This window comes from Blennius ocellaris (assembly GCF_963422515.1).
Source record: "Blennius ocellaris genome assembly, chromosome: 9".
In the NCBI taxonomy this organism is placed as follows: Eukaryota; Metazoa; Chordata; class Actinopteri; order Blenniiformes; family Blenniidae; genus Blennius; species Blennius ocellaris.
In genome coordinates this window covers 16,368,185-16,383,813 of record NC_137658.1, presented here as the reverse complement: position 1 = coordinate 16,383,813, position 15,629 = coordinate 16,368,185, and the positions used below count along the sequence as shown (strand labels likewise).

Below are 15,629 nucleotides of genomic sequence, written 5' to 3'. Positions count from 1 at the left end.
CGACTTTTTACGTAAAATGTCAATTGTCCCAAGTTTGGACATTTAAAAGACACAGTTTGTGTCTGAGCTGACTGTGTTGTCATCTGTCAATATAGAACCAATAAATCTGATGGATTTGTTCAATAACTTATTGCACATAAGAATTTACACCCTGCTGTATTGTAACTTCGAAAAAAACAAACCATCACAACAGATTTTTAGCTCAAGGTTTGACATGCTGATGACAACATTTCATTATGAAAAGAAAGACTGCAATTATGTCTAAATTGCATTTGCAAAAAATAATAAATACATAACCAGAAAATATCCGGTTTGCTTGGGGACCACTCCATGTTTGAGTTTGCATATCTGTTGTACTGAAATGTCCTCCCACAGTGTAAAAACATGGATTCACACATAGTAACTAGTGTCTCTAAATGATCCTTCTGTTTGAACATGATATGTTTATACCTGTGCCTCTATTGGCTTCCTGTTATAATCTAAAGTCATGCTCGTCAGTTTGAATGCAGAAAGTCATTTGTCAGGTGTGTATAGGTCTTTTTGTGTCTCTTTGAGGAGGACACTGTGACCGTAACCCAGTGGTTCTCAATTATTTTCTGTCACGCCCCCCCTAGAGGACAGAATTTTTTTCAGGGCACCCCCCCCCCGAATTGTACTACCATTGAGAACTTGATAATATGTATTTATTTATCTGTATAAACCACTGTATGAGTTGCTGGCACCAGCATTCTGCATACAATCGCCTGATTATCAAAATAAATCTGCTATGGTGTGAGGTTTTTTGCACCTTGCGATGTGGTGGGCAACTTTTAAGAGGCTAACAGGCTTTTTTGTTTACTGATGCCGCGCTGACAAAATGACCGGCTTGTTGGCAATACTCATGGAGTTTACGATGAAAAAACTCCAGTGGCTTACTAACATAACGGGTGTATGGTCTCCAGGTGTATGGTGTATGGTCTCCAGGTGTATGGTCTCCAGGTGCCGTCTTCATTTATTTGGTTTCATGCTCCGCTGCCAGAGTTTTTAGGCATAAAACACAAACGGGTGTTTCCTCGTTTCCGACGTGTTCACGGTAAACCTAAGGGCGACGTAGCATCGTCATACCTTCTGCTCTTACTAGGTTTATGTTTACTCTCACCTGTTTTCTTTTCTTCTGACGCCTCATCCTTTTTTCTTTTCACTCCTGTCAGAAACTTCTCGACCTCCTCCTCCTCCTCCGCCAGCTCTGTACACCGGTGTTCATGTGTAGTACTTCTTCTTCTCTACTGGTTGAACAGGCAGCCTGTTGATTAGTTTGAGCACTGCTGCCACCTAGTGGCTGGAGGCCCTTTTTTTATTGTTCAAGCATGAATAAAGACACTAATACTGAAAGTCGCGCCTGCCTCGCGCCCCCCCTGACACCCCACCACGCCCCCCCAGGGGGGCGCGCCCCACCATTTGAGAAGCACTGCCGTAACCTAAAGCTGCTGTGGACCATTGACGAGTTCGTGCCAGAAGGACACCACTAGAGTTCAGTGTTGGGGATGGAATACATGCTGCTTTGTTTATCACGTCTCATCCTGTCAGCTTCTTTGCATGCATACCATTAAGTACCCACAGACTGAATAGATCCAGGACTGAGGAATCAAAACTCTGTGCTTTCAGTACCTTCGTCAATAGCTCTTTCACTTCGTCTTGTCATTTCCCCGCCGTGCCCGAGACTGTTCTATTTCTGTTCTATTTGTTTTTAAGTGTGCGGCTGTCTCGCCTTCAACTCGTCCCCCGTCTGCTTTAAAGTTCTCTGAAGCAGAGCCTCGTCCACCGTGCGCTGTCTTATTGGAGGAGCTGTAACATGGGTGGTGGTTTGTTTGTCTTTCTGTCCTCAGGTACCGCATGTACAGGAAGAGTCAGACTACAGGTTTCCCCTCCCTCATAACCATATTCTCTGCTCCAAACTACCTGGATGTCTACAACAACAAAGGTCTGACACACAGAAGTGCTCAGAAACACAGGTGTCACACAAAATAGAGACGTTTGTCACGAAACTAATGTTTTTCCTGTGTGTGTGTGTGTGTGTGTGTGTGTGTGTGTGTGTGTGTGTGTGTGTGTGTGTGTGTGTGTGTGTGTGTGTAGCGGCGGTGCTAAAATATGAGAACAATGTGATGAACATCCGTCAGTTTAACTGCTCCCCTCACCCTTACTGGCTGCCCAACTTCATGGACGTCTTCACATGGTCACTGCCTTTTGTGGGAGAAAAAGGTAACACACACACACACACACACACACACACACACACACACACACACACACACACACACACACACACACACACACACACACACACCTTTAGTTTTCATATATATATTGATATTTTCAACATTTGCTGGGCAGTGTTGTTGGGCCAGATTGGGGCCTCTTGCAGGCCAGTTTCGGGCCACCGGCCTTATGTTTGACATCCCTACTTTAGAGCATCTTCCTCCAACCTCCCAGCTTATGAAACTTCACTCTGACCCACACGGCTATTTGCAAAATCTATTTGCACGTTAAGAGGACAGGTTAGTCCTTCATCAAGTGTGTGTGTGTGTGTGTGTGTGTGTGTGTGTGTGTGTGTGTGTGTGTGTGTGTGTGTGTGTGTGTGTGTGTGTGTGTGTGTGTGTGTGTGTGTGTGTGTGTGTGTTTTCGCCCGGTAGTGACTGAGATGCTGGTCAACGTCCTGAGCATCTGCTCCGACGACGAACTCATGAACGACGGCGACGAGATCTACGACGGTGAGAGACGTTGAAGCCAGCCGGGTTAAATGGACGCCGTGGATTGGGTTCAATATGTGCAGGTTACGGTTTTAACGACTCGCTTCTCTTATTTATGAGTGTGTTCCTGACTGTTTCGCAGCCAGCGCAGCAGCAGCCAGGAAAGAGGTGATCAAAAACAAGATCCGAGCCATTGGAAAAATGGCCAAAATGTTCTCAGTTCTAAGGTGGGTTGACTAAAAATACTTGTTTTTACTAATGTTTTGGCTGAGCGTTTTGCCTCACGGGGATGTCAGTGTGTGTGTGTGTGTGTGTGTGTGTGTGTGTGTGTGTGTGTGTGTGTGTGTGTGTGTGTGTGTGTGTGTGTGTGTGTGTGTGTGTGTGTGTGTGTGTGTGTGTGTGTGTGTGCAGGTGCACAGTGTGGGGAAGTGTGTCATTCTCCGTAGTTCTCTCTCCATCACCTGTTCGCTGTTTCTATTTCCTCTCATGTGTCACATGTGCATATAACCTCCCGTCTCTGTTTCTCAGAGAGGAGAGTGAGAACGTCCTGACTCTGAAGGGCCTGACCCCGACAGGCATGCTGCCCAGTGGAGTTCTGTCCGGGGGCAAACAGACCCTGCAGAGTGGTGAGTTTTTCACACACACACGCACATACATACACAAGCTCACACTTTACAGCTTAACCCTGATCACACCTCTGGAGGCCAGACGGAGAGAAGACGCCTCCCCGCCCTCTTCTCCTTTTCTCCTCCTCCTCTCATCCCTCCGCCTCACTGACTCACCTCACCTCACCAGCGCTGAGGATACTAACAGCCTGCTGGTCGCGCCTGCGCGTGTGTGTGTGTGTGTGTGTGTGAGAGAGAGAGAGAGATTCACAGTGACGTTAAGAGCGAGACGACATGAAGCTAAATGGTGTGCATGAGTGTGAGACAGCTAACCCAAGCTAATGCTAACACCTGGTGACCTCTGACCCCCGCTGCGGTCCCAGTGCTGCTCTGAGGGCCTCACATGTTTTAAAGCCTGAAACATGCCCCGAGTCTGCAAGGAAAAAAAAAAAAACCCCACGTACACCTTCAACTGGAGATTTAGAAATCAAAATTATAGGTGAAGTCCAAATAAAAAGTCCCACATTCGCTCAGATTTGAACCTTTGGCCCGCCATGTGCCGTTTATTTTTTAGTCTTACAAGGTCATTCTAATATTTATTTTGATATTTTTCATTAAAGGTCACTCAACAGCACATTTTTTTTAATCATTTTTCATGAGCTTTGTGGTTAAATTGTTTTGTTATTTGAGGCTGAATCAACCCAGTTAACTTTTTTTTTTTTTTTACCCGATCAGAGTTCAGTCTCATCCATACACTTCTTTGCCTTCTGAGGCAAAGATGTTAACGCGTATCTGCACAGAAGCATGTTTCAGCCTTCACTTCGTTTTCCTTCTGCTCCTTCTTTCTTTGTTCTTCATCCTTTCTCGCTCTCTCTCTCTCTCCTTCGCTCTCTCTCTCTCTCTCTCCCTCGCTCGCTCTCTCTCTCTCTCTCTCTCCCTCGCTCTCTCTCTCCTCTCTCTCTCTCTCTCTCTCTCTCTCTCTCTCTCTCTCTCCTTCTTCTCTCTTGTTTTTGCCCATCCTTCAGCTACCATTGAGGCCATAGAAGCTATCGAGACAGTTAAGGACGACGAAGGTAAAATCACACTCATTTCACTGTGTGTGTGTTGTGTGAGTGTGTGTGTGTGTGTGCGGCATGGCTGCGCTCTCAGCCACCCATGCTCATAAGGTCATGGATTTTCTTTACCCACAATGCACTGAGCTCTTCTAACCGCATCTAACAACAAAGCATCAAACCACCGATCATTTATAACACATGAACATGCACAAGCTTCTCTCCTTCTTCCTCTGGAGAAACAGGAAACCCCAGAAGAAGTTCTCACGGTGCACGCGCGCACACACACACACACACACACACACACACACACACACACACACACACACACACACACACACACACACACACATACATAAGAAGAGCGGAGCTGTGGGTGGGAGTGGGTGTTGTAAAGGTGGGCCGGGTCACTCAAACCTCTTATAGACTGCGGCGCGATGCAGTCTGTTCTTTATATTTCTGAGGTGCTGTACAACAAAACCATGCCATCAGTCTGTTTCTCTCCAAGCTACGGCAGAAAAAGAGATATGGGATTGACGTGCAGACGAACGACTTGTGCTCGTTTTACAACCTCGTCTATGAGAGAGTGGGGGGGGTCCGTAGTGCTTGGAACAGATTGTGGCCATGGTTTTTGTGTCTGGTGTAAAGAGGCTGACTTAACGGCCTGCACCGCTTTCCGTTGTGTTCAGAAAGTTTTCAAAAAACTTTTCACCTCGTTTCCCAATTTTTGTTAGGTTATCGGCTTCTGCTGAAATGCTTGAAATTCCTTTTTACTCCCTCATCAGTCTCCTCCCTCGGGTCCCGTCATGGAAAAGTCAGAGGTCAGGTGAAGGGATGTGTGTTCAAGTTAAGTCACGCTGGCCTACGGATTCAGTTCCTTCAAGTTGAACACGCCCAGAGTTTAAATTGTAACCGTCTACAAATTGTAGATGGATGTGATGCACATGGGATGTATTTATTGTTGATCAAATCTAAAACTGGTCATTTTTATTTGTATTTTTTGCCATTTTGACTCTAAAAATACAATTTTTTAAACAGTTTTTAGCTGTTTTCAGTTGTTGTACTTTTCTCCAACCAGTCTTAGTTGTTTTAGGACCTTCAACATCATCATCATCATTGACAGTGAGTCTATTCAGAATATATCGTTCTACTTTTGGGACATATTTTAGTTGAAAAGTACGTTGACTTTAATTTGTCACCTTGAACTGGAGAACAGAATTGACATTATGACTTGGCGAAGGCTTCGTGGAGCCACGACAGAGGGACTGAAGAGCCACGTGTGGCTCCAGAGCTGAGGGTCCTTGAGGGCTCTGGATGAGGTTTTTGTAACTGACATTTTGTACTTCGCTCCACAGTCTTTCCTCAGCACTCCCTCTGGAGCCTGATGGTGCCGCCGCCATGCTTCAGAGCAGGGCAGCAGGAGTATAATGAGCCTTGGTTTCCTCCAGACACAAAGATTTGAATTAAGGTCAAACATCTCAATCTTTTTTATTTCAAGATTGTGCTTTAGGGTTTCTTTTTTTTTTTTTTTTTTATAACTCCAAGTGAGTTCCTTGTGTCTGTCACTGAGAAATTTTTTTTTAATAGATTTTGGGCCTTGTGAAAGTTTAAAAAAAATGTTTTTTATCTTCACCACACAGGATCTCTGGATTCCACAAACAGAGACCGTTGCGTTCTTGTGCACTTCAATTTACTCGCTGGGCTGTGCTGGTTGACTTAGTTACTGGTTCTAAAACAAGGTCTGAATCTTCTGGAACTTCACGTTTTTGTTTTTTTTTTGTGATTTGTAGAGACGCCCCATGTTTAATCAATGCACTGGTGGCTGAGGAAAGTTTTCCTTTGCCAGTTTTATGCATGCAGTCAATCACCCGCTGGCAGCTCTTCCAAGGCCATTTAACGACGTGTGCCTGCCTTCCTTTTCATATCCAATCAATGAGATTTATTTCTGTCGGGCTCCATTCAAGCCAGAGATGATGGAGAAAAATGGAGGCGGACTGCACCGAAGCTCAAGTATCCTTTCGTATGAACGTCTGAATATTTCCAGCAGAAGGGATATCTGTGACGATGGGTCAGTAAGTGCAGGCTGATGAGGGGGAGAAATGAACTTTAAATAATCATTTCGTATGACTGAAACCAAAAAAAGAAAGAGGTGAAGGAAACTGAAGACGCTTCTGAATGTAGATAACTGTGCTCCTCTGTGTTCGTAGCTGTACCGCTGTCTTTGGCTCAACTGCAGTACAGTCCATAATTTGTTTCCGCCGATGAATTATGGGTATCTCCTGTGCCGTGTATTTCTGTCACATGATCCGTAGCTGAGTGGTAGACTGTACGTCCGCTGTGTGATACGGGGCCATGCTGCGTTTGTGAGGAGCTGCATGTGTACGAAGGGGGATGTACGACAGTCGCCGCTGTTCAAACTCTGTGGTTGTAAGATTCATCAACGTTTTGAGGGGAAATGAGTGATGAACAAACTCTCCTGATTCACTTTGTGCCTGAATAAAAAAAGGAAGCACTCCGCTGATTTGGCACAACATTAAAATATGGATTCAAATAAGCCATGAATTACATTTAATATTTAATATTTAAAGATGCTCAAATATCTGCTGACACTGACAACATGAACCTAATCTAGATAGATAGATAGATAGATAGATAGATAGATAGATAGATAGATAGATAGATAGATAGATAGATAGATAGATATGTGACATGACTACAAATTCAGAAGACACACACATTGAATTTGTTCAGAATTTGTTCCACCAGCTAAAAAAAAAGCGCTTCCAACATAAAAACAAACTCAAACTCATTTATAAAATTGAGGAGCCACAGGTGGAGTGACAATAATAGTGCCTATCAGGTATTTCTGCATTAAATTAAGAAAGGAGAAACAGACAGGAAATTGAAGTCAGGTTGTACGAAGATTCATCCAAAAACAATGAGCAGTGTGAGACTTTATGTCTTGTTTAGAACAAAGCAACACTCAAGCAGTAATTATGAAACCAGAGAATAACTTTTTTTTTTTGTCACTGTCTGGATATTTTTAAAGGTTTGTTTTCATGAAATGTTAACATTTTAGTAGTACATCACATTCATCAAATGTGCTTAAGACAGAAAAAAAAATTACAGTTGGGGAAAAACAGAATTGTATCTAAAAGAGAGTGATTATAAAGAATTGTAGTTCTCAGTATTTAGTCTGACAAGAGTACATTGGTATGTTTTCCTTCTTTCTGTCCTCATATACTCCAGGCGTAAAAAAAACAGTTGACAATCTTGTTTCACAATGACTCTGAACATGTTAACGCTTGAATTCATCAGTCGGTCAGCTTGTTTCCTGATCAGGGGATCCGTTTCACTGCTGCCTGGTCCAGATCTACGTATCCTGGAGAGACACGACATTAAACAGTCACCTCCTCCTGTGCAGCCTTGACACAATGTCTGGGCAGGGGCCATAAGTCTGATCAATATGAGAGCAACAAACATTATGTCATCATCACTACCAGACTGCCAAACTATTTGCTGAGCTCATAACCGGTTGGACGTCTAATCATAAGATAATTGGTAGAATAAGGTAACCCTCATGTTTGGTTAGTGCTGCATTGACACTTGAGTCAAGCTTTCAAACTCGTTTCTTTAAAAGTGTATTGCGGTCGTCTGTGTAAATGAACTCAGTCCATTTGTTTAGTAGTGACCACTTTACAGAATGATGTCTCATCTAGTTTCACCTAATTATGTAAAAAAAGAAAATACATATTATAATAGTCAGCCACATTTGGAAACAAATAGCCTGAACACAATAAGTGTTATTCTTCTAAATAAATTGTTAGAGATTTATATGGCTCTTACAAAGGCTTAGATGTTTTTATTCAAGGTTTAATGGTTCATTTTTAATCCTAATATGCAAGTTGTGAAAGGAAGAAAATTCAAAAGAATCTAATTGTGCAACTTGATTCGTGTGTGTGTGTGTGTGTGTGTGTGTGTGTGTGTGTGTGTGTGTGTGTGTGTGTGTGTGTGTGTGTGTGTGTGTGTGTGTGTGTGTGTGTGTGTGTGTGTGTGTGTGTGTGTGTGTGTGTCTTTATGGATCCTTGAGTACAGGTTTTAATTTATTAAGATAAGAACTAAAGAGACACATGATGCAGTTTTGACCAACTGAAGTCGTGAAAGTTTTGCTCATTCAGATTACAGTAATAATGTATATTTATGTTTGTTGACGTTATTTCTGGTTTGCAAGTTATTATATTTGAACTTCAAAAAGGGAATTCACATAATTGTACATATCCGCTGCAGTATCTCACAATTTACTTTAAAAATGCAGTACAATTGATTGCATGTTACAAAATATGTGTTATTACATGATGAAGGAAAAATCTAACAACGGTCTTGCAGAAACTGCAACACATTTACCCCTTGGCACCCTACTTCTGAACACATTTTAAAAAAAGAAAGATTTTGTACCTGGTCTGGTTCTCTTTCAACTCACAGTGACGTTTTTAACATCTGACCCAAAAACGCACACAGAACTGTTGCTGGGCAGCTGTTAAGAAGTAGATTCAGTTTATTTATTGACTCCCACAACAATGCTGCGTGTTGAACTAAATGCACCACAAAGCATTGTGGATTATTGGAGTTGGATATGTACCAGCTGGTAAAGTCACCCACGGTCAATTACATGCAAAAATGAGTCAAAACAGCAGCAGGAAATCCTCTTTTATGCATCGATTACAATAAAACTATGAGAATCCAACAGTTCTTGACATTCCGTGTTTGGTCTCTCCACATGGTTTTGGTCACTGTTTCATTCAGGGTCTCCTCAAACTACATCAGAGGATGTTTTTAAGTGCATCTTTCAAGGCAAACCAGTATATTTCCCCACCTATTCAGGGCTCATGGGTCATCACCGCATCATTCATGGTAACCAAGGAAATGATCATTACAGCTTTTAAATGTACCTGCGTGTTTAAAATCAATGGAGTGCCCCTTTAAATGAAGGATTATAGCAGTTCTATCACAACAAATTGACTCAGTTCGGACCAAATCTAAGCTGCTGACGCATCTAAGCAGCATCAAAGGTGAAGCTCTTTGTCTTCACCCTAAATCTCCGTGTGCAGAACGGCAAACGAGCAAAAAAAGAACATAGTTTCGAACAAACGGCTGACTGTCACCAGCTCCTCACAGAGGTGAAATGTGTTTTTTCAGGACTTTATGAGTGAGCGCTTCTGTGCCGCTGTGCTTTGTTACGTATTCTGTGTCTCATAATGGCTTTTTCCTACCCGGGCGTCTCCGTCTACTGATCTGGGATCAATGGCCGGGTTGCACTGACTGTCACGTTCATCGTGAGCCGCAAGGTCAAACCAGTCCTTGGTCGGCACTGAGACGGGAGATGAACGATCACTCTGTGTGTCTGTGTGTGTGTGTGTGTGTGTGTGTGTGTGTGTGTGTGTGTGTACGTGTGTGTGGACCATGTCGATGCGAAAGCAAAACTTTGTGTATCCAAATCCCAAATGACCCTCAGGTTAAAGCAGCAGACGTAGGATGGCAATTGTGCAAAGGATTGTCACTCAAAGGAAAAAACGTTCAAATGGAAAAACACATCAGAGGGAGCTGTACGTTTAATAATAAAATGTGGAGCTGCGAAGGTTTTCCTTCAAAGCTCCCCCCAGAGGGTTTGGATACACAAGACTCTACTCAATGTGTATGGTAAATATTAACTCTGTGTGCGTGCGTGTGCGGTTGTGTGTGTGTGTGTGTGTGTGTGTGTGTGTGTGTGTGTGTGTGTGTGTGTGTGTGTGTGTGTGTGTCTGCAGCCATCCGAGGCTTCTCCCCGCAGCATCGGATCAGCAGCTTTGAGGAGGCCAAAGGTCTGGACCGGATCAATGAGAGGATGCCGCCACGGCGCGACGCCGTCAACAGCGTGGGCCTGTCGATGGGCCGCATGAACATGGGGGAGCCCAACGGGACCGACAGCAATAGCAATATACAGTGATGGACACACGCCCCCCCCCCCCTCCCCCCACACACGGCCAGACACATACTGCAGGTCCAGCACTGATACGGTACCATATTTATAGATACGTGTACATAAAGCATAATATACACAAGAAAGATGCAGCACATTCAAAATCAAGTATTTGCTACACTAAATACATATACATATACATAGAACATAACGCACGCACACACACACACACACACACACACACACACACATACACACGATTACCTAGCCCTTCCCCGTCCAGCTGTTATGTAAGGACATGAGCGTACCCAGACTTTACCACCAAAGGCTGGACCTCTTCACTGAAACTGCTCGGCCCTATTTAGAGAACTCCCATGATGCACCTGCGCCACCGCAGAAGAGAAACTCCAGAAACGCTCCCCAGTGCAGCGCAGGAGGAGCTGCAGTTCACCTTGTTCGTTAGGGGGTCACCAGTGGGGTTTGACAGTGTCGGCATGACGTGCCTGTGTTAGTGGAGAGTGTGTGTGTGTGTGTGTGTGTGTGTGTGTGTGTGTGTGTGTGTGTGTGTGTGTGTGTGTGTGTGTGTGTGTGTGTGTGTGTGTGTGTGTGCGCGTGTGTGTGTGTGTGCAGGGGAGGGACCGCAGGGGTCGACCGTTTGCACGGGGGGAACCTGGAGGGGGAGTGAGGGCAGCAATCAGAGGAATTTAAGAGACGTACGCTTGCATTTTTTTATTTTAATTTTTCCTGTTTGCATCCCAAAGCAGGAAGCGGAACCAAATTTAAGGCCGGGTTTCCAAGAATGGTGGATTTTGTCTGCCTTGAGTGCGTGCACATATAAGTGTCTGTGCAGTTGTATTTGAAAAAAATAAATAAATAAATAAAAGGAGCAAGTATGTTTGGGGTAAAGAGCTCGCCGTCGGCCGGGTGCGGTTGAGCAGAAGCGGCGAGGGGATCGCCGGTCGGCGTGTGGCGGTCGTTCGGTGGCTTATCTGGAGATAATCTGAGCTCCGGTCGTGCTTTTTCTTCTCTCGAGAAGATTCCCGTTTGTAGCACTACATTGCACACAGGACCCCCACCCTCCAAACACCTCCTCTCAGAACAGAAAACACCCCCCCATCCCCCAGCCTGCCGGCTCCGGGGGGGTTGGTAAAAGGCTTTAAACCAGGCCTGCTCGTGTTCAGAGTCTCTACCCACCCGTTGTGTGTGTAAATAAGACACATGCAGAGGTTTTAATGCATATCTGATGCATACGGGATGCAAGATGCAGTGTAGCGGGACGTTTGTGTGTGTGAGGGGGCAAACGAAGGGGGGTGGGGGGTGAGGTTAAAAATGTGAAGTCATGTTCATTCTCTTTCTACATCCTCCTTTTCCTCCGGCGTGGCAGTGAGCCTCTCTGGCCTCAAACTAAAAGCGGCAAACGGCGTCACACCGAGGAAACAGACTCTTCTGGTAAAGGCAACAAGAGGAAGTGTGAAGAAAAAGGTCTTTGTAAAGCATTTATATTAACGCATCAGTGCATGCAGAGTTAAGTTCTTTGATAACAATGTGAAGATTATATTTGTGCTCTGTGTTTCACTATGGTAGGAACTTTTTTCTTCTTGTTTTTTTTTCTTTTTTTCTGGCTAATATAACTGAACTGAGGTATAATGAATCATTTATTTTGTACATAATGTTGATTTTATTTATTTTTTTGTATTCATTTTGTTGGGTTTTTTTCCGTCTTTTTTGTTGTTGTTTTGTTTTGTTTTGTTTATTTTTCACGGCCTGTGTTTCCGGTTTCTTTCTCGACGCTGTACAGACTGACGGTGCGCTTCTATTGAAAAAGTGTCACGTCCACGTCCTCTCCTCTTCTTTGTCGGTGTACAGGAGTTGTTTTTAAATGATAAATATGAATAACGGTAAACAATTATTAAACTAGCATTGATGAATGACCATACTATATAACAAAGGCACAGGTATTCAGGCAGCCAAAAGCATGATTGCATGGTTACAATTTGCGCTGTTCGAGGCAAAAAGCAGCAGACACATTTTACCAGAAGAGCCCGTGTGTTGCCGTCACAATTTAAAGGAAAAAAAAAGTGTACTCTCTCTCTGATCATTATTCTTGATGACTCCTCTTGTTATTTGATGATATTTATGATTCTATGATTATTATGATTCTATTTATTATGGACATTCTTCTTAATATTTAAGCTCTCTCTCTCTCTTTCTCTCTCTCTCTCTCTCTCTCTGCTGGTTGCTCTTCATGTTGCGTTGCTCCTTGGTTGATCTTGTGCTTCTTTGGGAGAGGTGAACCCCCCCGGGAGACCCTGTGCCATAGAAATTGTGCCACGGTTCTGACTTTCTCTCCCTCTCTCTCGTTCTCCCTATCTTTCTCTCTCTCTCTCTCTCGTTCTCCCTATCTTTCTCTCTATCTTGCTCTCTCTCTCCCTTTTTTTCCCCTTTTATTTCTTTCTCTCTCTTTCTGCTCCGGTTCTGTTTTGACTCCCCAGTCACTAACACTGTAAGCATGCCCCATGGGACGATCCACTTTTTTTACTCTTGAATAAAATATGCATGAACCTTTGGTATGGACTTTGTTTCACACACACACGCACACTGAAAACATGATTCACCCTTTGCATCATATATCATGTGACAGATTTCCTCCACTTTCACTGAAACCAAGAGACCTCAAGCAAATCAAGACACAAGTGTTAAAAAACAATAAAGAGAATTTAACTGGGTTCATTTCAAAAAATCCGAATCCTTAAATTAAATCTCCACCTCGGCGGGATTCACTTCATACTTCAGACACGTCTTTATTGTTTTCTCGAAGTCATTTGGTTTACAGGAAAAGGTAGAGCACACGACAAAGTGAAAGGGGGAGTGACGGTGAATCCACCATAATTACAACACAGATTATAGTTATATTTAACTATAAGATCATGAGAGGTAATTCTGTTAAACATTAGTCAAGGATTCAGCCATTCAGCTTTTTTTTTAATTATCCTTCATTAAAATACTTGTAAACCTTTTTTTCTCCAAGGATTCATTCATTTAGAGTCTGTTCGAACTTTTCTAAAAACTTTTTTTTTATTACCTATTGAAGATTGTAGATATAATTTTTGAAAAACATAACTTTTAAAAGACTTGAGAAAATGCATATTTACACCTTTATGTACAGTTCTATTTTCTTATTTGCAGTTTATATCAGTTTAAATGGAATTAGTGTTGCTCATCTGGCCATGTGCTCTAGAGCAGATTCTCACCTTCAAATTAATTATCAGAGTGAGACTTCAGACTTCTCCTTGATGCATGACTAAATCTTTTTTTTTTTTTTTTAGTCTTGTGTGTGTTGCCAAAGGGCAAAGCTGTGCCAGTTGAGAGATACTGGAAAGAGAAAAACAGGGTGTACCTCGTGTGATACCGTTTTGAACAAACCTGGCTTGACTTGATGAACAAGGAGTGCTGGGGGGGGGGGGGGGGGGGGGGGGGTAAAACAAAAACCTATGAAACCGACTCGTCATGAACAGGTGACACCAGCATGAAGTCACGGCGGAAATGATGCTCAAGTCATTTAGTATCTTCCCTTGGTCAGGGATTAATTAAAATAAAGTTTGAGTCTCGAAATGGCTTAAAGAGAAAATAGCCATTCTGGAGAACTTCACCCTTTGTGTTGGACGCTGTTGTTTCTTCATGTTGGCTATAATTGTATCTCTATTTTCTCTAGATTCTGCATGTTCCTAAAACTGTGGCTGACTATGGAGACAACAGATCTGAGACAGTTACTGTCAGGAGAATTCTCCTCGTAAGAAAACCTCAGGGAGGCAGAACACACAGGAAAGAGACTGAGAGCGACTGAAAAGTTTAAGAGAAAGTTTATTAGATTATTCTTGCAAGGAGGGACAAAGGTCACAGTACAAACCTCTGCATGGTCGTCCAGGAGTCTGTCCAACTCTGAAGTCAGACGGTGCCTTCAGGCTGGATGGTTCTGAGTCTGCATTGAAGCAGCACGGAGGTTTCAACAGTGCTGACACAGGTTTATCCTTGAACACAGACTGCAAAACTACACATCGTTCTTTATGAGACAAAACAAGATTCCCTTAACAGTTACGAATGAACACAACTATTTGTGAAGCAAAGACATTCTCACCACATGGTACAGGACGGCCGCGCTCCCCCAACACGTACTTGAAGGAAAGAGAGAAAGAATCTAACACAAACAACCCAGGGTATGTGTGAAAAGTTCCTCGGAACTCACTTATCTACAAACTGTCACTTCACGCCGGAAGTGTTTTGTGAAGCGGCCATGATAAGGACTGTCCAAATTCTCAATGAGCAAAGAAAAGGAGGCTTGTTGGTTCCTTTAGAGCCTCTTTTAGCCTAGCACTGATGTATCCTTTACCAAAGAAGGAGAACTCCAGCTGCCCTACAATTCCTTGCAGCAACAACATTTAAAGGGACCCGCTCATCCGAGTGTTTACGGAAAATCACGGTGGCGGAAAAATGACCATGTAATCAAAGCAATAATCTGCAGTGAACCACTTAAAATCATCTAAAACCCAAATGTGCTTTTAATAGTCCATTTTGGGAAACTCGTAGTTCTTTCCCCCACCACGGCAGACGTCACTAAACTTGCGTTGCCGTCGCATTATTATGACGTCTAAGTTACCGACTATATTATCCGGCTGCCACGCCAACGTGATTTCACAAACTCCTTTAGGAAGCCTTCTAACACCTTTCCTTTAACCCCGTGACGTCAGCCGAGGACTTTTCGGACGTACCCCAAATGTACAAACTCTGACCGCTTCCATTCCAACAAGCTGAGGAAAAGCACCATCCCGTGGAAACCTCATGGAGAAATTATTGGGAGGGGGGGGGAAAGTCTTCCGTCTATATCCATGCCTGAGGCGGGGTCCCGTTTGCAGTCGCTTCCTTGTTTACACATCCACAGGATGTTGTCGTTGATCATCAGTCAAAGCAACATGGAGGGAAACACATGGTCAAATGCAAAGCGTTTGTCTCTGTAACAGTGAAACTAAAATGGCAGACTGCACGGAAGAATTTAAGTCAAAATACTCCAACATTTATTACCAACTTTATGTTGGGTCATGACACCTGCATCCCTTCTTCCTGTTGATTATGTTAGTGGAGGTCAGCTGGACTGTGACAAACTGTCGAAACTTCCTCTTTCTGGAGATCTGCACACTCTCACTGATCACAGGAATAACAGGGAGACAGGTTTATGTGAAAACAAAACTGAAACTGGTGGACACTGTTATAAGGTGCGGCAGAGAGGAGAGGAGAG

General features: G+C 43.4%; 1 protein-coding gene across 1 annotated transcript in view; it reads left to right on the top strand.

Moving 5' to 3' along the window:
• ppp3cb (protein phosphatase 3, catalytic subunit, beta isozyme) overlaps positions 1–10,366 on the top strand; it is a gene marked incomplete at both ends in the record, with an annotated part of 39,467 nt that extends 29,101 nt beyond the window's left edge. Inside the window, 7 exons of the mRNA XM_080501957.1 lie at positions 1,866–1,960; positions 2,113–2,238; positions 2,670–2,747; positions 2,869–2,953; positions 3,255–3,352; positions 4,357–4,404; positions 10,188–10,366. Coding sequence (XP_080358083.1) covers positions 1,866–1,960; positions 2,113–2,238; positions 2,670–2,747; positions 2,869–2,953; positions 3,255–3,352; positions 4,357–4,404; positions 10,188–10,366 — 709 coding nt within the window. The remainder of the gene's footprint in view (positions 1–1,865; positions 1,961–2,112; positions 2,239–2,669; positions 2,748–2,868; positions 2,954–3,254; positions 3,353–4,356; positions 4,405–10,187) is intronic.
• Between the last annotated feature and the right edge of the window lie 5,263 nt (positions 10,367–15,629).